Below are 21487 nucleotides of genomic sequence, written 5' to 3'. Positions count from 1 at the left end.
TACTCCGCACTAACAAACCCCAAATCGCTTCCCTCGTCTCTTGTTTGGCTTGGCCCACTCACGCCTGGCTTCACAGAGAGAGAGGGAGAAAGAGAGAGAGAGAGAGGGAGAAAGAGAGAGAGAGAGAGAGAGAGAGGCCCAGCTGTGGTGAAAAAAGAGGGGGTAAAAAGAAGAAAAAAAAGAGGGGAGAGATAAATGGACGAAGAGATGTGCACAAGAGATAAGGGGGGGAGACAGGAATGTAGGCGGAAGACAACACAAGCACTTGGGCTTTAAGGGGGTCCGTCTCTCACAGATGCCAGCGTATTTATTGATTTATGATGCGTGGGGTGACGCTCGGAGGCATGGAACATGGAACTGTGTGTAACTTATCCACGACACCCTTGTGAGGGCTCACCTGTATTTATTCAGGTCCAGGTACAAGTTGCCAGGAAAATATTAGTTCTGAGTAGATACGAGTAGTTACCCTCAGTACCGGGAACTGGGTCTTGAGAAGTTCTCCCTCTCCAGGACCAGAGACAGAACTTTTAAGGGTGAGGCAGCCCAATTTCTGCCTTGTGTTTCCACCAATCAACACCTTAGATTATCAGACTATTAAACCATGCCATTCCTGTCAGCATACCTGTTCAACATGAGGTGACACCTTGACCCCTGTAAAACATACAGCTTTCCACTTCTTTTGTTGGAGAGAATCATATTTTTAATACAACTTTTAACTCATCTCAACAGACCATACACATCCCTGTTAATGGGCAAGCATAGATGACACTAATGACCACAGAAGACAGAAAATGTGTTCCAAGTAGAATCTAGTTAAACAAACAAAAGACAGGGACAGTTCAGCCATGAAATCTTTTGAGTGCACACATCTTTTTCCGAAAATGTACAGAGCAGCGTGAAAGCTTTTCCTGTTTGAGTGACTCTATATTCAACTCCTGCCGTGGGCCGTCTCCCTTTGCCAGGAATATCCGTGGGCCTGAATCACTGAGATTGCAGATACAGCAAGTATAAATAAGCTCGAGCTCAACGACAGGGTTGCAGCACACGGGCTCGCTCACTCGCTCACTGCAGGGTCCCACGAGGAGAAATCGCAACCAGAAAAAGTGATACAGCACTTGTGGTTTGTGGTTAAATGTATACTGGTCATTTCGAAATTCCCATAAGACCTCTTAAAGTTCTCTCTCTCTCTCTCCCTCTCCCTCTCTCTCTTTCCCCCTCTCTGTCTGTCGTTTTATATAACATCTACTTTAAAGCAAAAACTTTAACCTATACAAAATATGTTATGACCTCCATTCAAGCAGAAGTACAGGCCTCTTCCCCTTCATGGTTCCTTTGCATTATAAAAAGAGCTTGATGCTTTTTCAGGCAGTTGTGGTTCTTCACAAATCGAAGCTCAGATTGTTTAAAACAACCGCTTTTTCGGTAACACTTGGCATATCAGCACCCATTTCCTGTTTATTTCACACCACAATACACACAGTGTCACAATCTCTTCAAGCAGTCGTAACGGAGCCTCCTAACGCCACGCTACTCCGGTTCCTTACAACCCCCCTGATGAGCAATTGGGTGAGGAAGGGTCGACAAGAAGTGATCACGCTACAAGCACAGTGATGTGACAGCGTGTGATTAAAATACCTGTCACACTCTCCACTTTCCACAGACACCACAAGGAGAGATTACCACAATGTGGTGGGAAGAATGACCCCGCTATCTTTTTCAGCCACGCCACACCACCCCATGAAAAACAGGCCTTGTGTGATACAGCTATACAAAGCTCTTCCTTGTTAACTTTTTGTGTTCTTTCCTCCACTCTCGCCCAGCTGTTCGGGAGGCGGCCATAACCGCTGATATCAGCATTTCTCTTGGGCACAGTTGGTCTCACCACACACTACACCATCTCCAAGACTCAGTGCTAAACCTGCTCGGGTTACAGGGTGGCTGAGGTCACTATTTTGATTTTAGGAAAAGTTTTAGGTATCACTTTAAATCCACATGCAATTTTTTTTTATCCACAAAATAACCGTTTACATTCTGTTGACAGTCAGCAATACAAATAGGCTTAGGGGTTGAGGTTTAGGGGAAGGTGACAATTATGGTGAGGGCTTGGGTTGGGGTTGGTGTGAGTCATGAGTCAGGGTGATATTCAGGTAATAGAAAAGGTTGGCAAACACTACTCTAGTCAATAGGCATTTGATAGTTTATAGTTTGCAACACTAGTCATTTACATTACATTTACATTTTGTCATTTAGCAGACGCTTTTATCCAAAGCGACTTACATATGTGCGACTTACAATGTATACACATTTTTTACATTTACACTGATGGCACACTGCACATCAGGAGCAATTAGGGGTTCAGTGTCTTGCTCAAGGACGCTTCGACAGGGAATTGAACTAGCAACCTTCTGATTACTAAACGACTTCTTTACCTCCTGTACCACTGTCGCCCCTAGTCAACATATATTTGATAGTTTATCAATCAGGGTTTGTAGGGTGTCTAAATCAGGCTATCCAAATAGGTCTTATCAACAGCCTTATCAAGGGTGGATTACTGTAAACTACAGTGACTATTTTGACTTAAAGCGGGCCTATTATGCTTTCAGTGTTTCCCCTTTCCTTTAGTGTGTTATATAGCAATTTGTAAACGGTCTGCAACGGTACAAAAGCCCTAAGTACACGCCAACAATCTCACCCACGCAAACCACTTTTCTCAGCTGCCTGAAACGCCTTGTTGGTATTCCAGCCTTTTCCTCCGTGACATGATGATGCAATCTCGTAACACATCCCTAATTGCCTAATGAAGATGTTTTTGCCCAGTGGAGCTGACCAATCAGAGCGCACTGGGCTCATCCAGAAGAGGGGGGCTTAAAGACAGGAGCTAACAAAGCGTTTCAGACAGAGAATAGAGATGTTGAGTATGAGGAAAAATCATGTGTTTTTGGATCATTGAAGCATGTCAATCTATTATATAATGAATATGAATATTGAAAATTAGCATAAGAGGTCTTCATAAGAGGAAATACTGATAACCCTTGGACACTGAATCCATCACCTTTCTAGTACTGTGCTTTTATAGTTTGCCTATTTTGTGATTACTTGAAAAGACTGGATGAGAGTGTGGGGAGTTGACAAAACCTTCTGTGTGATTTAAACCTGCGTTGTCTAGACAAGCATAGTTAGGCTCAAATGCGCAAACCTCGGGCATGGAAGGTGGTAGGGATGGGCATTCGATTAAATTGTCTTAATCGATCGTCGGGAGAATTAACGATCGATTTTCGATTAATCATTAATATTTTTATATTAAAATTCACTATTTATAGGCTATATTAAAATGCAGTGAAAATAGAAAAAACACAGCGTGTTTCCTCATTGAGATATTTATTACAAGATGAACAACTCTTGTGGCAGTTAAACTTACAAGATGGACAACTCTTGTGGCAGTTAAACGTTATCCGTTCAATGGTTACACTTGAAAATATGCGCTGCTGTACTCTTAAGCAGCGGAGCCGACAGCTAGAAGCCGGTGCTCATAAACACAACTGACCTTCGTTTTTTTTTCTCTCTAACTAATTAATCTCACATTTTGAAATTCATTCATCTAGATTCATCGTGATTAAAAGTTTGTTTTCTTCTAAAGACTAAATCTTATAAATTAACGAGTAATCACTTCATTCATTATTTTAGACACTGTTGTTTAATTGTATTTTGTTCGTGCTCTCTCGCCATCAGCCAAGGAATGTATGCGAGACACAGTCATTGTGTTTACATGATGGTATAATTCGAATCTTTGCTTAGTCGGACTATGCTTTCTTTCGAGGGTAGGTGCTATTATCCCAATGTACATGGCAGTGAATAAATCGAATCATTGGCCGAAAGCATGTCATATCCGATACGATAGGTGGCGCTGTTTTTATTACAACTAGTGGTGATACAGCCCTTTCCGCTTGACCTCTTCACCACTACCAATAACAACAACAGTTGATTGAGCATGAATCGCGTCTGTTCATCGGTCCAGAAATGCGTGTTGCCTCTTGGGTTGTTTGTTTGTTTGTTTGTTTGTTTCTGCCAGGCCGATGTGTTTATAAGTTACATTATTCAAAGGTGAAAGATAAAAGGCGAGAGAAACGCATGCACATTCACACACACACACGCGCGCAAATAATGGGTTACAGCCAAAACGCATTGCCCTTCTGCCAGTTGCATCAAATTGTTTAAGTACTTCTTCGCTGTCGATTTCCAAATCTGTGTGAATATTCATAAGAGCAAGTCCAGTCAGTCTTTTGTCAGTCATCGTACTTCGTAAGATATGTCTTAAGACGCCCCATTGTACTGAATGACCGCTCAGCAGACGCTGTGGAAACGGGCAAATGTGCCGAACTTTCCAGGGCTTGATAAAGCTCACTGCATTTGGGCTGTAGGTCATTTAGCTGTTTCCAGCTCTATATCTGCATCGTCAACGCTGGGCATTAGTTGTCCGTACTCCGATTTTATAGTTTCCCCATCGTAATAAATATGCATTCATGATATTTTTCTATGACCGAGTTTGACAGGTATTGGTCAGGTAATAGTCGAGTGACAGCTGATTTCACAAGCATTAACTTTAAACCAGAATATTATAACGTGTCGGCATAGTCGCCCCGTAATGCCGTGCAGCGGGCGCATACTGTTATACTTTATGTTATGCATGACGTTCCCTAGGCTATATGTTCCTTACCGTTCTAATTACATGTCGTTGTTCTGTGTTGGGACAGAGCTTATACAGGTGGGTGACGGTAGCACAGTCTGTTCGTGGGCATAAAGCCCGTGCCATTGTGACAGTGTGTTGTGTTTAATAAAAAGCCATAACAAATATACCACGCTTCCGTGATTTGTTACAATATAATGGTCTTGCTTCTATAATGTATAAACACGTAGGTTACAGGGTGGGTGTGGCAGAGAGAGAGAGGGAGAGCGATGATGCACACGGATATATCAGATTTAGCGACCGGAGCAAAGTTATGTTGCTGTAACGTTGAACTCTTTGCAATCAATAAATACAGTACTTAATAGGCTAATTGATACAATATCTCCTCGTTTGAGTGTGGTTGTTTGAGTGCAATGGGAGTGTATGATCGTTATTGTCTATAAAGCAGTGTTTCTCAAACTTTTTCAGACCAAGGACCACTTAGCCAATAAAAATTCGCGGACCATTTAACTAAATATCCCCGGAACAACATGCCTCCTACCCAAGACCTGGCGCCAGACAATTGTTAGCGCACACATGATTTTCGCGGGCTCTCCTTTTGTACGTACCAGTAGGCTAGTTATAGATATGACAATGCGCAAGGCAAAGCATCTGGAACCCTGCTCCATGTCGCAATAATGTCGTAGAAATGTCGCAATAATTTACTTGTGGCCGTCGCGGACCACACTTCATCATATTTGATAGAATGAAGAACAAATTAGTTGTGAATACTATCACCGAGTTTGAAAGGTATTTGGTCAGGTAACAGCCCTTTAACAGCTGATTTGCTTTCTGATTTGACAGTACTGCTGTGTGTTTTAAGCAAATAAAATGTGGACTGTTTACAAGCGGGCACCTGCTATCGTTGATTATACAGTAAATACGTTGTGAAATGAAACAAAAACACATCACAGTTAAAGATGTATTAGTATTGATTGATTCACATCGATATGAATGGATGACATGACTAACAAGTGGTGGGAAATTAATATGAAAGTATTTGTTCGGTGAATTAGCGCGCTCTGTCCAAACAGTCGCAGTCAACGTTTTTGTCAACACTGGCACCACATAAGTATCGTAATTTGAACGTCCTTATACGTTTTTAAGGAGGGGTTGTAAAGGTACTCATATCTTCGGACCTCTTCTGTTATGTTTGTTCATAGTCAACAAGAATAAGCTTGTGAGACAGTCTGCAGGATATTCATAAATAAACGTGTCATTAGTATGAACAGCTGAGACAACGTATCGTCTCTTTCGTCTTCCGGGTCACGACCTGGCAGGGAGGGAGGGAGGATGGCGGCGGGATCTCAAGCATGCGCAAAGACGCAAAGTCCAGTTCCTTATCCAATTCACCGTTACATGCCGCAATAGTCGAACTATCAACTGGATCGGATCGAGTTATCCAGGGGTGTTAGTCCGACTATGTGCGGTCCGACTACGATCCGACTAAGGTGCTTACATGAAACGGATAATGCGATTTCAGTCCGACTAAGGCAGTTATTCGAATCCATGTAACCACGGTCAGTGGTGCCCCTCGACGGTAAATCGTAAGAATTGTCCCCTGAAGCAATTCGAATCACCTCAGTCAGCCCACCGTCTTCAACTATGTTGATGGGCCGACAGTCACCCGCAACCTAAACTGCTACAGCGTTGGTAACCTTTTCACGGACTGGTCTAGTTAATTTCCTAGAGAAGTCGTGGAGTGTGGGTTGGCGACCATCTAACCTGGGACTGCTTTCTGTCGGGTGCTTTGCATTAAGGTGATAACTTAAACACGAGCTGCTTCTGTGATAGCTACATTCAGCTTGACAAATGCTACATACAACTTTAGTTTTGTCGATTGTTCTGTCATTTTGCCTCTTAAACAGAAACTTTCCGCCCAACAATCCCTCAGCTCTCTCCATCTTCAACTACCGTCTCGATCTCTTCTACCTAACTGACTGCAGACAAGGGGCGGTTTCGTGCCACGGGTCAACGCGCACCGGAAGTAAACATAGTTGCGTTAACTGCGTTCAAATATTTGATTGCATTAATCTCCGCCACAATAATCTCATAGAATAACGCGTTAACTTTGACAGCCCTAAAATAAATAAATTACACGCACACTACGCAACAGAACATGCATTAGTTTTAATCGATGAAAAAATAATTTCATCGAGGAAATTCTTAATGATCAATTAATCGATCGTCGATTAATTATGCCCATCCCTAGAAGGTGGGCATGCTAGCAAGGAGGCTAAAACCCATGGCTGCTAGCGTCTGTCGCTAGCAGGTCTCTTTGAGGTGTCAGAGAGTGAAGTTTACTGACTGCGGGAGCACTGTACCCACTGGCTACTATTACATGAGTTCCATTGATCAAGCAGAGATAGAACATTGGACTTCTGTGGAGTCTAGAAGAAAGGGGGCAAAGAGAAGGCTTCCATCTCACTCTGTCGGGGCATTGTCTGTTGGCTTTGGCAGGGGAGAGGTGTGTAGGGAAATAATCTCCAGAACATTAATATTATTGCCCGTGCCTTCTCCCCCCGGCACTTCGTTCCCCTGCGGTCATGGCAACGCTCGGAAAAAGAGGCAGAACAGAGCGTGGTTGGTTGGCCCTTTTTCCAGGTAATGTAAAAATAATCACTTTTTTTTTTTAAGATGCTATAGTACTTCTGCACTGGATGGGAGATTTGTTTTAAAGAGTGCCTCCTGGCTCTGACCTGCAGGTTTGACAATGGCATCTTTTTATATGTAGGACAAAACCAGTTCTACATGTTCGGTCAGTGGCTTTTAAAAACGAATGCACAGCAAAGTGTAATGATTGAACTAATGTAAGGAAACTACAGCTTTGTGCCGAGATACCTGGGTGTCCTGCTTCTCTTGCTGTGTCGCATCTGGAAATGTGTTTTTACACATGTGGTAAAGGGGCTATGCATATGTGGGTCCTGTGTGTGTGTGTGTGTGTGTGTGTGTGTGTGTGTGTGTGTGTGTGTGTGTGTGTGTGTGTGTGTGTGTGTGTGTGTGTGTGTGTGTGTGTGTGCGTGTGTGTGCATATGTGTGTATGTGTGTGTGATGAGCATGAATGCATGCACGTGGACCTATTCATCGTGCCATCTCCATGCAACATTGCAATATACAAGCTCAAGTGCGTGCATTTGTGTGAGTGTGCATGCAACATGTGTGTGCCAGGCTGTGTGTCCCTTCCCCCTCCACACACACACACACACACACACACACACACACAGACACACAGACACACACACACTCATGGTTATGTGTGTGTGTGTGGAAACCCAAGACAGCTGTGGTCCGTCCGCACAACAGCCTAGTGTGTCCCTTCGGCCCTCCACCCATCGTCTCTGTTTTCCACCAAAACAAGCCCACGGTGCTCCCCGCGATACCGGGGGGGGGGGAAGTGAGTGCAAGTGAGACTCTCTCTATCTCTGTCTCGCTCCCCCGCAAATCAGCCAATGGAAGCAAGACTTGTGTCCTGTTTTCCACAATGGCATTTCCCCCCTTCGGTCAGTAGGTATCAATGTGGTCACCGCAAGGAAGCAGTGAGGTTAGGGTGACCAGGCTCGGGTGTCTCTCCGCCGACGGGCAGATGTGGGAGCGCTCAGGCATTTCTGAAGAGGAGTTTAATAAGAGTGCGGTATTGTTGTTGTTTGTTGGGTTGTTTTGGCCAGTGAAGTGCGTCTCGCAGGCCATAGCCATTTACCGTATGTGTTGCTGATTCACCCTGACTGCATTCATCTCTTAAATTCCACACTTTCCACTGATACATATTTGAATGGTGGCTGTTATATTAGAGACTACATTCACACATATACAGGCATATATCACTGTCACAAAGGAAATCCCAATGTGAACAACAGGAAGTACAGGGAGCTAAACTACACACAGTTTACCCAATAAAAATGGTGGCATACAATCATTGCTGAGAGTTTTTCCCCCCTCTAACAATAACAGATTGGCCACAATAAAACTAGCGTAATTAAGTCCTGGCAAAACAAAATACAAAACAGACAGCACAATTACTTTTACAATTTCAATTTATGTGGTGTGCTTTCTGCAATGTGTAATAACATTTCTATTATTACTATTTATGTGCTGTGTTTTCTGCGATGTGTAATAACATTTATATTGTTACTGTCATGTTTTCATAGATGCTGGACGTGAGAGATGAAGTTTTTGCTGTTTTCGCCAGAGCAAAGCTGCAGGGGCGTGTCGACCGCCGAGGATTTGCAACACGGAATATACTCTATATCATCGGCTTCGACATGACTGTCATCGTTTGAATGGCAACAGCTGTTAAGAGGCAAGACGTACAATGAGCTGCACTCAGGAGAGGAATACCAGCCTAGTTTAAACATATAGACACACACACACACACACACACACACACACACACACACACACACACACACATCTGTCTGACAGTCTAGTGTTACACTATGTACCTCTTGCCTCTTGGCGTTTGTCTGTGCTCTTAGCAACACAGACATGGACTCCTGGAGCAGGGATTGGCCTTACAGAGGACATAACTGTATAGACGTGCTGGCAAATCCACAATCCATACCGCCACTGGTCTTTTGCACACACACACACACACACACACACACACACACAGACACACACACACACACACACACACACAGACACAGACACAGACACAGACACACACACACAGACACACATACACACACACACACACACACACACACACACACAGACACACACACACACACAGACACACATACACACACACACACACACACACACACACACACACACAGACACACACACACACACAGACACACACAGACACACACACACACACACACACACACACACACACACACACACGGTTGATGGCTTCTGCAGCTGTGTACCAGCATTGAGTTACAGATGGAGAGAATGACACGGACAGGTGGGCCGGCAGGCATAAACAAGGGGAAAAAAAGAAGAGAAAGAAGAGGGGGAAGAAAAAGGGAGTGAGAGAGAAAAGATGTGGTGTAGTTAATTCCCCAACACTGGAGAGAGTGTGAGATTCAGGGAGGGTCCGTGGTGGATTTCTGAGCCCTGTGTGTGTATGTGTGTGTGTGTGTGTGTGTGTGTGTGTGTGTGTGTGTGTGTGTGTGTGTGTGTGTAGGGGAGTATGAGCTGGGTGGGAGGGTGGGTGGGCGGGGGGTTTAGGGGGTCCAGGGGAAGGCGGAGAGGGCGGGGGAGGGTAAGTTGATACGGAGCTGTACCTTGCTCTGAGATTCTGCAGCACTTCCTAGATCTATGGGCCTGTAGCCTGCAGATTGCTTTTCAGCATACGCTCCAACTGCATGCCAAGGGATGTTGCTTTATGGCATGAGAACCAATGAAAGCTGCTTTTCCCTTCCATACCATTTCGGCCTGCAGCCAAATCCTATTTCACAGGCGAGTGTACATCAAGTACCTTCAATAGTTCTTGCATTCTCATCACAACTTACTTACTCTGTTCCTGATCTGTCACTATTCTGGTTTGGCTATTACCTGATATCATTCAAAACTGATTTAGAAACCGTCCTTGCTTGTCTACTGTAAAACTTTGAGGTTTAGTTGTTTGCATATGCATCCAGTTGGAATCATACAAAATTACGTGAACAAAAACAAAATGCCACAACAGAAAAAAATCATCCTCCATTTTGGAGCGGTCACGAGTTTGGGTTGACAACAGAGCATTAAAAGCACCTCTTCCCCTGCAGGATATTGAGGGGGAAAAATAAGGCGACTTGAATTTCAAAGCTGCACCACCTTCAGCAGGATTTAATGACATCCAGTCGTCCACAGGATGATGCACATGGTGTACTTGTCACTCATGGAAATCTCCTCTTCGACCAGAGCCATTTCCTGTTTTCACAGAGTGGATCCAAGGATGGCCTTTAAAGTTGAGTGCTCGAGCGAAATGACTGCAGGAACAGTCCCACATACATGCTGTAAAGCGCTCAGTATCTCCATCTTCCCTGAAATTTCGAAAAACAGGGCAGATTGAAAAGGGAAAGACCTGGGAGATGTTTTCAACATGCTCCTAAGCCTTCCTGTTGGGTATGACCCATGGTAGACTCTTGAGTTATGGAGTCTGTATATCCTTTACAAATCTACACAGCTCTTCCTACTCACTCTGTCTTCTCTCTTTCTGCCTCTTTCTCTCCCTGTCTCTCAATCTCTCTTCCTCCCCCCCCCCGTCCCCCCCGTTCCACTATCTGTCTGTCTCTTCCAGTTGCGGCCGCTTGCCAAAACCAACAGAAGTACATCCTTCAGATAACACATTTATCAGCAAGGCAAACAATTGGAGCACAGTTTGCAATACTGGCCAGCGCCGCTCCAAGTTTGCTGGTTCATGTGGTTGTCATTTTGCAAAGAAAACGGCCCACACTGGTGATAGCCCCATATATTTATTGATTTATGGATCAGGTGCACTGCCTATGCAAACAGAAGACGGGAGTTTTGCTGAGGAAAACTTCAGGATAATTCAAAAGGGGGATTTTTTTTGTTGCTTTGCTTGAGAAAATGTCTATTCTCTGTGATTTGTGTGAGTACTTGAGCGTAGAGTCATTTTGATGGTATATGTAAGTGCTTGATTATGTGGTTTTTTTGTGATGGGGTCAGATCAAACAACATCCACGTCCGAGGCCACATTCTTTCTCTCGACGGCACTGTCCAAAGACATTTATGGCGGGCCTGGATCGGGGCTTTCTGCCTCTGTGTGCACATCTCTATCATTCTTGCGGTCGAATCGAGGCCTTTTTGACTTAAGGGGCTCTGCGCACTTCTGGAGAAGGGAGGGTGGGGTGGGGGTGGGGGTGGGCAGAACACTACGAGAACAGGCTATAGCTTTGGCACCAAGACCCAGGAAGGCAGGGAGATCAGCTGGCTTGCTCTGGCGCTGCAAGACACCCTCCCCCTTCTTCTTCTCCGCAGCAGCACCCAACAATACAAGCTGACTTCCTGACCTTTCGCTCCCAGGCCCCTTAAAGACAAACAATAAGACCCTTATTTAGCTCTGGCCATTCCCACAATCCCAGCCCTTACTGTCAGCGAACTGTCAGAGCCGCAGAGGAATTCTGCCGTTTCAGAGTTCAGCCACTCTAATTGGGAAAGGGCTTGAGTGAGCCCTTTTATTAGTTGTTGGGGGCACTTTATGCAACGTGTGGACAGGGTCACTCATCCAGTATTAGCAATAAAACGTATCATAATTGATACATCAGGCTGTTAATGGCCGCTAATATTGACCCAGTTTGCACTTTGAGTAACGTGTTCCTTTCCAGATCCTTCCGAGACTTGGCAAGAAGTAATAATGCAGCAATATTAACTTCTGAGGGCAATATCATTACATTATACTAGAGTTGTGGTGAGTTGAACTGGAGTCCACAGAACCCAAGTAGTCTGAATGCCTGCTTCCCCCTTTGCCACACACCCTATTGTAAAAAACGCCCAAGAGAAAATGTCCGCAAGGCTAAGAACAAAAAGAAGTTTGTTGCCCGGGCGGGCCATCTTACAGAGGACATATTAAAAAGGCCTTCTTCGGGACTGAGGACCCCTTTGTTGCTGCAAAAAGAGTGGCTCCCTTGCTCGTCCACGGCCCTGGGTTTGAAAATTCAGGCAACACATGATAAAATCTGACATCATCATCCTACTGCGGAGAAACGCACAAATGGATTCCAGACCGGGCCGCGTTCAGCTGGGTATGACGACCAGAGCCAGGGCCGTTAAAATGTCTGAAACTATTCCTCACACGTATTTTTTTTTCACCATCTCGTAAAGCGCTCAACTTATACTGTACTAAACTTCAGAGAAAACACTCGGATGGATGCAGCACACTGAGCCAGTCTAAGAAAAAACTGTATCCAAAGCTATACATTATGAGTATGCCGTGCATTGCCTGGATGAATAGCATCATTCTTCATGCATACTGCACAAATTACTTAGTGACGAAGTACACAAGGACAAGTTTGTGTGTCCTGAGTGCTTCTGAGTATTGCACGTTACTTATTGCTATGCATTCTAAAGCCACTAAATCTTCCTCCGTGTATCGAAACCCCATTCAGTGATTTGCATTTTCCTTCAAGCGCATCTACAGTGTGGGGAAGAATTAATGAATGACCTATCCTCTTCTCTAAATAAATGAGCTAAGTTCATTAATATAACTGATGTAAGTTATGTTGGTGTGCTACAGGTTTTCAGACTGAATACGGATGACAAAGGGAGCTGTGAGTGATCTCTATTAACTATGCAGTATAAACAGTGTTCACATTCATTTTCCTCATGATGTAAATGAATGTTTGAAGAACATTATTAAAATATCTTCAACAAACAAATTCTACGTTAATTACACCATGACTCATCTTATGAATATGAATGGGGTGTTAATAACCATTAGAAGGGCACGGGAACTTAATGGGAACCTAATATACCATTTCAAGGAATGTGTGTATGGCGTACAGGAAATGAACAACAGCACCCTTGAAGTGCAGACACAGTAATCTCAGCACCCCGAGTCCAAAAGAATTCCAAAGAATGCATAGGAGTCATCTTGAGTTTTACCCAATGATCCCTGTGGCCTTGCAGTGCAGACAGTATTGCATGCGATCCCTGAATCCTGGCACTCCTGGCAATCCTGGCGAGTGTTTGAAGCAATCCCAGTGCCCCTGCCATGCACAGACAGCGTTCCCAGCATTCCATCATCGCTGGCCAAAGCCTGCCAGCCATGTGCCCACTTCCTCAACCAGCTCTCCTCTACTTTTTTACAGGGGCCGTGACCTGCTTTGATATTCCTCTCTCTCCCACTGCTCCTGAACTAAAAGCCACAGAGGGCACAAATCACGCTGTCTGGGAGGTTTACACTCCTCTTCCAGAGACTGTAAGAGCCCCTACCTTCTCCTCCACAGAGCCCCTCCAACCTCTGCCCTCATCCTCAACCACAGAGCTCCATCAGCAGGCCAGAGCTAACAGACTACTCCCCTACGCCGCCACCGTCCAGGAAACACTACAGAGCAAACTCACCCCATTAAAAAAAAGAAAGAGACGCAGGAGGGCAAAGAAGCGAGAGCGCTCTCTCTCTCTGTCACAGTCCAAGGAGGGACCCACGTGCATCCTGGGAGTAAGCCTTCCCGGAGGCTGCGTTAAACACCCACGCCTGCATTTATTTTCCTCCCGCACTCCATTCTCTTTGGTTTGGAACTCTGCGTTTCAGCCTGTCATTGGAAGACATGCCAAAAACATCCCACTTCTCCATAGAACTGAGAAGGCGTTGCACTCAAACGTCCTTGCTGATAACATTTACAATACCACTTAATCGTTTCCCAGAAACTTTTACCCAAAGCAACTTACAGAGTTTTACAGATACACATTTTTGGCAGTATGTATATTCCCTGGTTTCAGTATGTATACTCCCTGGGTTTCAAACCCATGACCTTCGTGTTGTATCTTGCTCTACCAGTTACACTACAGGAACTGGTGGGACTCAATGCCTCAAAAAGACATCCAGTCCAGCTTGAGACCAAGTTTCCGAAAGCTTCAAATCTGACCAGTTTAGAGAAGTTAGTTAGCTGACACTCATTTGATCACTTGATGAAACTTTTGGGAAACCTGGCTATGCTAGTGCCATAGTTTCACTGTTGTGATCACAACTCGTGCCTTGAAGAAAAAAAACAATGACGTCCATACAATCTGCCCTGTGCAGAATGTTTTCAGAGGGCGTCATCTGCAATCAATTACTTCATTTTTTGATTTACCTTCAGATTGGACACAGGCCGGCTGCACTCATCAAAACAAGGTACTAAAGTCGTCTCAGCTTTCTAAACTTTTCCCTGCCTCACCTAACTAAAGAGCTGCAACTTATTAATTGCTGAGGCCCTTGCCATCACTTTGGGTTTAATACTGATGAGTCTTGGAGGTGTACATGAGCGAGCTGATCAAGGTTAGAGGGAGCTGCGTGGCCTTTTCATCCTCAGGCCAGCGAACCTTGTCAAGCTCAGCAGGAAACCTGATCATTTTTCATAAAGCCAGCGAGTGCAGCTCTCACCGCATCTGGAGTTCATTGTCAAACCCTCTGGTACAATGAATTGAAATGGGATGTAGGGTGGGGCGCTATTATATCGAAGTTCTTTTTTGGAAAAGAAGAAAACAAGATTGTATAATAAAATACAAATCTAATAGAGTATGTCACAATCTCAGGTCTTCAATTACAGAAAAGCAACTGGAACTCCGTCCAAATTATCAGGGGTGGGGAATCTGGAGGGCTGCCACAGTTATTCCAACTGCGGATTCCTCTACATCTCTTCCTGGCCCAACCACAAGAAATACAACAGCTTTAGTGGCACCGACACCCTCTCTGCTTCTCCTTTCAAACGGCGCCAAGATACATTCACAAAACACTGCACTGCTGGGAAAATCGGCATATTCATTTTTTTATCGAGTTAAGAGTTCAAACGACAGCAGATCTCAGCTAAGTCAAAGCCATTAACAACTACAGCAACTGGACACTTCCACCTCTTAATTTCAATAATTTGTCAGCATTATGTGGCTACTCAGACCTAACGATTACGATACACAGACCTGCACTGAGGCTTTGGGGAGGAAACCTTTGATTGATTTTGCTCGCGCTCAGAAGTCACAATCGTGTCATCCGATATGACATTTTCCTCCAACTCAAACCATGTGTTCTGCACTAGCGCGCAGACTACTTAGATAAACGGGCATTTCATCACGAGCAAAGAAGGCTTGAGGGGGTTGAGGGGGGCCAAACCCTTTGAATGTGTTTTCTCTTTTTTAAAGTGCCATACATCTGACTTTCAGGTTTTGGGTTAAATGCTCTGGGACTCGTTTCCACACAGTCTTGTGGTGCAGCAGTCATCTTTAAAAGATGCAGAGAGCACCATTTTTGAACACTCCCTTAGTGACTTTGGTATTACAGTGATTTGATATGACAACAAATGGGCCCAAGTTTATCATTATCAATGACAGACTGACTACTTAGATGTGTTTTAATGGTACGGCCAAAAGCAGTCAAAAGACGCAGGTCCAGTCAAAAGACGTCTCAAAAGACTGCACCTTACCTGCGGGCAGTCTTTGATGTAGTGTCCCTTGTTGAAACAGAGGTGGCACAGGTAGTTGGGTGGAGGTCGCTTGCTGGGCTTGCGGGACTCAGACGAGAGGGAGAGGTCAGAAAAGTGGTCCGTCAGTGAGCTCAGGCCCTCAACAATGTTGTTCAAGGAGCCGTAGGGGGACGTGTTCTTATACACACCATTATTCAGGCCCTGTGGGGGAGACAACATTCAAGATGTTAGATGGTAAGAAGTGGCATTACACTTAGAAGTAAAAACTTTTGGGAGACAGTCATAGTCATAGGGAGATGAGCGAAGATATGCACACCAGAGATCAGTGAAGGAATTATGAATTATGAATCTGTTCTTATACAGGATATAACAAGACAGGAAGTGGGTTTTTAACCAAGACGGTTTCAATTCCCAATGCACGTCTTTCATCTCCAATGAGTCACAGCAATTCATCCTATCGAACCCCTTGCCATACGTCCAGCCACCCTATATGCTCAAAGGGTGACTAGTCATTGCATCACTATCTTGGGCACTTTGATGGATCGGCTCTGTCCGCTGTCCGCGCAACAGCGCCGGCCTTTATTTCAGCTCTGCAGATGCGACTCCATGCGTCGTTCCAGTGAGGAGGAAGTGGTTCTCTTTCCTCGGTCGAACACAACCCAACCTTTGTCGAACACATTGGCCTCCCCCCCCCCCCCGTTTTGTGAGCGGTGACAATCAACAGCATTGTGTTTGCAATGGGTGATGAGCACCACCATGGTACCACAGAAGGAGGAGTGTGAGGGAGAACTACAAGATGATTGAAAGTGCCCACACAATGGGCATGCATGCCCGCTATGCCAGCTATGCCACAGGGGTAACAGTGCGACGCAGTATACAGAGGACCATGATCCATGATGCCTCCTCAGTGGGTTTTCTAAGGCATGACAGCACATAAATCCTCAGGGAGATGTCATGGATGTATGGGCCACTACCATCACTCTCTGCAGTGAAAGATCACAAGATGGGTTACTATACACTGGAACGCTATAAACATGGGGCGCTACAGAAAGTATGGATACAGTATTTTTAAGCATTTGGAAGTAACACTATGTCCCATCACACTCTTTCAGACAATGTCTGTTTTCTTTGTCTGTCTCTCACAGCGTAGTCGTCAGGAAAGGGGGGGGAAACGAACAAAATCAGGCTAAAAATAACAACCGCAACATGTGGTATTAACTATGCTAGTTGCAAGTTCTTGCGAAGATATTTCAATTGACCCAGATTTTTTAAAACAACCTTCTCCAGGCCTCACTCTCCCAAATCAAAGCACAGCCTCTGTGCTCTCTCTACAAAAGCTGTGCATCTAATTCCAGCAAGCCTTTCTTTCCTCTCAAGCCCTGGGAAGCAGGTTAATCAAATTGTAGGGCCCCCTACACCTTCAGGAAGCAGAAAACAGAGAGTAGAAAAAGAAACGCTACATACTCCACTGGCCGGGAGAAGCTGGACCCTGGTGAACTCGCACATTCATGGGCCTTCGACCAGTGTGGGGCCTATGTGGACCTGCCACTCCTCAGGGGCAAGTCCACAGACACCAGCGGTCGGAGGGGAACACACAGGCACTATATCAGGGCACAAGGAGGGCTTAGTCCTCCACCTAATTACTGCAGTGGATCTCCCCGAAGAGCTGCACCCCTGCTGTCAGAGAGGCTCGCTGCACTAAGAGAAATCAATTTTATGGCTGATCTCCTCGGGCCCCAAGCTCCAGGGTGTTGGGGAGTCAAAGACTGGCAGGATTTGGTGGCTGATTTTCGTTTTTTTTAGGTCTAGTTTTCTTCTGGCTACATGATCTCCAGGTGTTCATGTCTTAAAGCGATCTTAAAGAACCTGTGTAGCTTTTGTTAGTTAGTCGAGATCTGTAGACGTAAATATCAAAATGCAGATACACAAAGACACTTTTGTTTTCAGTGCGTCTGTGTCAGTGCACCAAGAAAAGTCACACATTCTTCTTCTAAAAAAAAAGAAAAACTGCTATAATTAGTTGCTAAAACCATAACTACCCAACTATGGCCACAGCAGACTTTGCTCATAATACAACCCAAATCCTTTTGGATTCACTTCAGGTTTGTTATAGCAATGCACAAAGCAGTCCATAATTACCCCATTACCCCATCACAGTCAAGGAAGACGAACGCTATGATACTGTGCACAGTCCTGGAAATGAGCACATGACAGTGTTCACAAGAGTGTCCAGCAAAGTGGTGACATTGCACTCATTGGATTATTGAGCTGACTTCCTTCTATTGAACTGATCTGGGATGAGAGAAATGCATTGGAGCAACATCATGCAGACATTTAAGGTTTTACTGATTAACCACATGATTGTCAATGAGCAAGACACCCTTACCATTGGCTTAAGAACATACAGTTGATATATTTGATGTATTAATCTAAAAAGCACATGGCGGGTGAGTGGTGCTTTCAAGTGTATATGAGAAGAGTTGTTGATAGTACAGGGGGGTCGATCACTGCACATTAAATCATGTTGATTGTTTATCTATTTGGCATGTCTGAATGGTCTAATGAAATTGTGTAAGACTTACAGAACTAATGCCACAATGCTTGTGTATTCCTGCAAAAGTTGAGTGCAAAGTTAAACTCAGGATGACTTGTCCATAAGGATATAGCTTTACTTCTTCAGCCCATACAGTAAATTATCTCTGATGGCCGCTGTAAATCTAGTTATATGGTTTGTGTAGGCTCTTGGATGTGATGACATTCCATTTCTATAATGACATTTCATGCTTTTAAAAAACGAATTAGGGAGAGGCTGAATCTTACCCAATGAGAAAAGCATTTCTTGCCCATGGGTGTGGTGTTAGTCTGACTCTTAACAAAAGTTACAGCTAAATGCTCTCTCTCTCCCTCTCTCTCCCTCTCTCTCGCTCTCTCTCTCTCTGCCTCCCACCCCATCCCCCTCTCTCTGTCTTCCTATGTCATGCCACCATCATTCCAGGGGTACTTCTTCCCCATCCCTCTCTCTCGCTCTTTGCGCTCCCTTTTTCTCATGTGTTTACTCGGTCCATTACCAAATGAATCCCTCCCCATCCAAATGTAAAGTAAACATCTGCCCAGTGCTCAGCTGATGTTCATGAATCACTCCAATGTAAAGTACATCTTTGGTGCCACTGGGTCCCCAACATCTTGCCAGTCCTGGGTTTCCGCAGCTCCACTCCACCCCATAATCAAGTGCTTTTTGGCATCATTACATGACTCACAAACAGTATGAAATAATTCTATCTTGCCTTTCGGAAGGTCATTTTTTTTGTGTCTGCTCTATGTTTATGTTCTAAAATACTTCATAAGGTTACAGCAGATCAGTTAGCAGGTGCTATGCAGTCTTGCACCTAAACTGTTTTTGAAATAACTGAAGTGCTATAACAAAGGATGTGTTTGGCTACACATGTGATAGTAGCAAAAAAACTGAATATCTGACTGTGTATTTTAAAACCAGAAATGACATTGTGGCCAGGTGCTCAAGACATCAGTTCTATCATTGGGGTAAACAGTAAAACATCGCTTAGACCAGCATGAACATTCACTGAGTCTGCGTTAATTGATAGGACCTTGATCAAAACCTCGTCTTTTAACCTATATGCCAGGCCATTACAACTACCCGGCTATTGGGACGAAAAATAATGAACAAAACATTAGTCTGACCTCGATCCTCTGTAGTTGCAAAAAGTTGTTGAGATAGTTGGAGTTGAGCGCGGAGGAGTTCACATCTGTAGCCGGCTGCTTGTTGTAGTTCAGGTCCGGATGGGAAGAATTTGATTCTGGTCTGAAAGCATCAAAGGCACTGGTTTGTTGGTCTTGTAAAGAGAGATAAACCCAGTTTAAAAGTTGCGCCGGTTGGTAAACAGAGGCACTTGTGTCTAAGGCAGACATTAGGCTCATCTTTGAGACCATTCCCTGCTTTGGGGTGTCCGCCGCTGATTTACCGCAGGTGATTCTCTCGACTTGTAATTCTGAGAAAGGAAAAAAAAAATCTTTAAATCACTTGATTGTCTCTGCTGTGTCTTTCCCCGCCCCAGCACTGTAGGCAACTTCTCTCCTTTCCTTCGCTTCCAGGATCCTGCTAGGATCCCGTTCCCTGGCGGGCGATTACGCAAAAGTCATAGTTGCAGAGTGACAGTAGGAAAAGTTGGTGCCAGCCCGGGCACTCTATTGCAGCTGCTGAGCTTGCGACGACCGAGTGGGAGCGTGCATATCCGTCAAAACTCCAATGCGTCACCAACAACAAGCGAATAGGAGGGCCGTCTGCATAACTGCGTACACTGTACTTCCACTCGCCTATAGCTAGTCAGGCAGCAAAAAGCCGTGCTCGATGCAATGAAAGCGTCTGGTTCATCTGACGAATACTTGCGGACAGATGTATACACCCCAGGAAGTGGGCTTAATTTAGCGCTATCCAAGACTTTATACCCCCACAATGCGTAATGCCTTAACTTGGAGTCTATAAACTTGTTTTAAAGTTGGTTATTTATCAGCAAATGCATGTTATCCATAAGTACGCCTACTTCAAAGTGTCCAGCAGTATCCTATTAAAGTTTTTACTGTCTGACCTTGTGAGAAAATACTATGGGAAAGGAGCCGACACCGCACAATCCATTGAATTCCACTGATTGGCCCAAGGAGCTGAGCCAGCAAAAGTCCGTGTTTATTTAACAAAATAGGTGGGATTCCTCGGCTCTGACCCACGTCCACCCCTTGCAGAGGTAGTGGGGAAAAGGAGGTCGCTGCCTTCAGTCTGGAGCGTATACAGACTACTATGAAATTATCATTTTTTTTTTTTTTAAAGGAGCTATTGTGTGATAAAATCATAGTCTGACTGAAGTTGACATTGTTCACATGTACTTTGATGATCTTCTAAAATACAGTGAGAGTCAAATAGGGAAAAAAATCTACAAGGACAATTTGTCTTAGTAAAAAATATATCTCCCTATATAACCTACATCTTGTGTTAAATCAGGGACATTAAGTATTTAGTTGAACGCATCTGCCTTGGTGCTTAACTGTGTGCACAAGAAGCTACTCCTGTTCCTGAAGCATTTCTATTTTTACAGCAAATCTACAAACTGCACTTATTTGCTGTTAAGTAAACGTCAGCTGGATGCTTAGGTTAAAATAGGTGTAGGAGACCAGGGCCTAGGCTACTGCCCACAAACATTCCTCACCTTCCACAAGTTAGCTCACAGAAATTAAAAATATTACCGACACATACTTCTTGCACAAGATATCTTGTGTGAGCCAACGGGCTATAGGAAGCAGAAGAGGGGGCTGAGTTTTTATTTAGGCCAATTCATAACACCTTTTAAGAACACTCATTTCTATTTATCTCCCACCACACACAGGTAACAGTGGATGAAGCAGTAATTCAAACGTATAAATAAATAAACAAGTTGTCAATTTCTTTCCCTCCTACTGTCAGAAAAGATATTTGCATTTCCAAAATCAACTATTCTCTTATTTATGTAAAAACATAAATGGATGGAATGGATAGATGGAACAGTAGAATCCCCCTTCATAATGGAAAGAAGCTTACACTTGCTTTTTAAAACCACGCCTGTTGTAAAATGGAAATATATTGTCTGAAGTATTTTTGCCTAACTTGTTTGATTTGACACTGTAGTAGGCTATCATATTAGCCTAGATAATC

General features: G+C 44.3%; 1 protein-coding gene across 1 annotated transcript in view; it reads right to left on the bottom strand.

Moving 5' to 3' along the window:
* Positions 1-20958, bottom strand: part of LOC105903367 (zinc finger CCHC domain-containing protein 24-like) — a 31800-nt gene extending 10842 nt beyond the window's left edge. The window contains exons 1-2 of the mRNA XM_012831105.3: positions 19489-20958; positions 15790-15990 (exon numbers count right to left, since the gene is read on the bottom strand). Of these exons, the coding sequence (XP_012686559.1) occupies positions 15790-15990; positions 19489-19737 (450 nt within the window). The 5' untranslated portion in view covers positions 19738-20958. The remainder of the gene's footprint in view (positions 1-15789; positions 15991-19488) is intronic.
* Positions 20959-21487: the final 529 nt, after the last annotated feature.

The sequence above is a fragment of the Clupea harengus genome, chromosome 23, assembly GCF_900700415.2.
Source record: "Clupea harengus chromosome 23, Ch_v2.0.2, whole genome shotgun sequence".
NCBI lineage: Eukaryota > Metazoa > Chordata > Actinopteri > Clupeiformes > Clupeidae > Clupea > Clupea harengus.
Note: the sequence above shows the minus strand (reverse complement) of the source record. Positions and strands in the feature narration are given on the sequence as shown.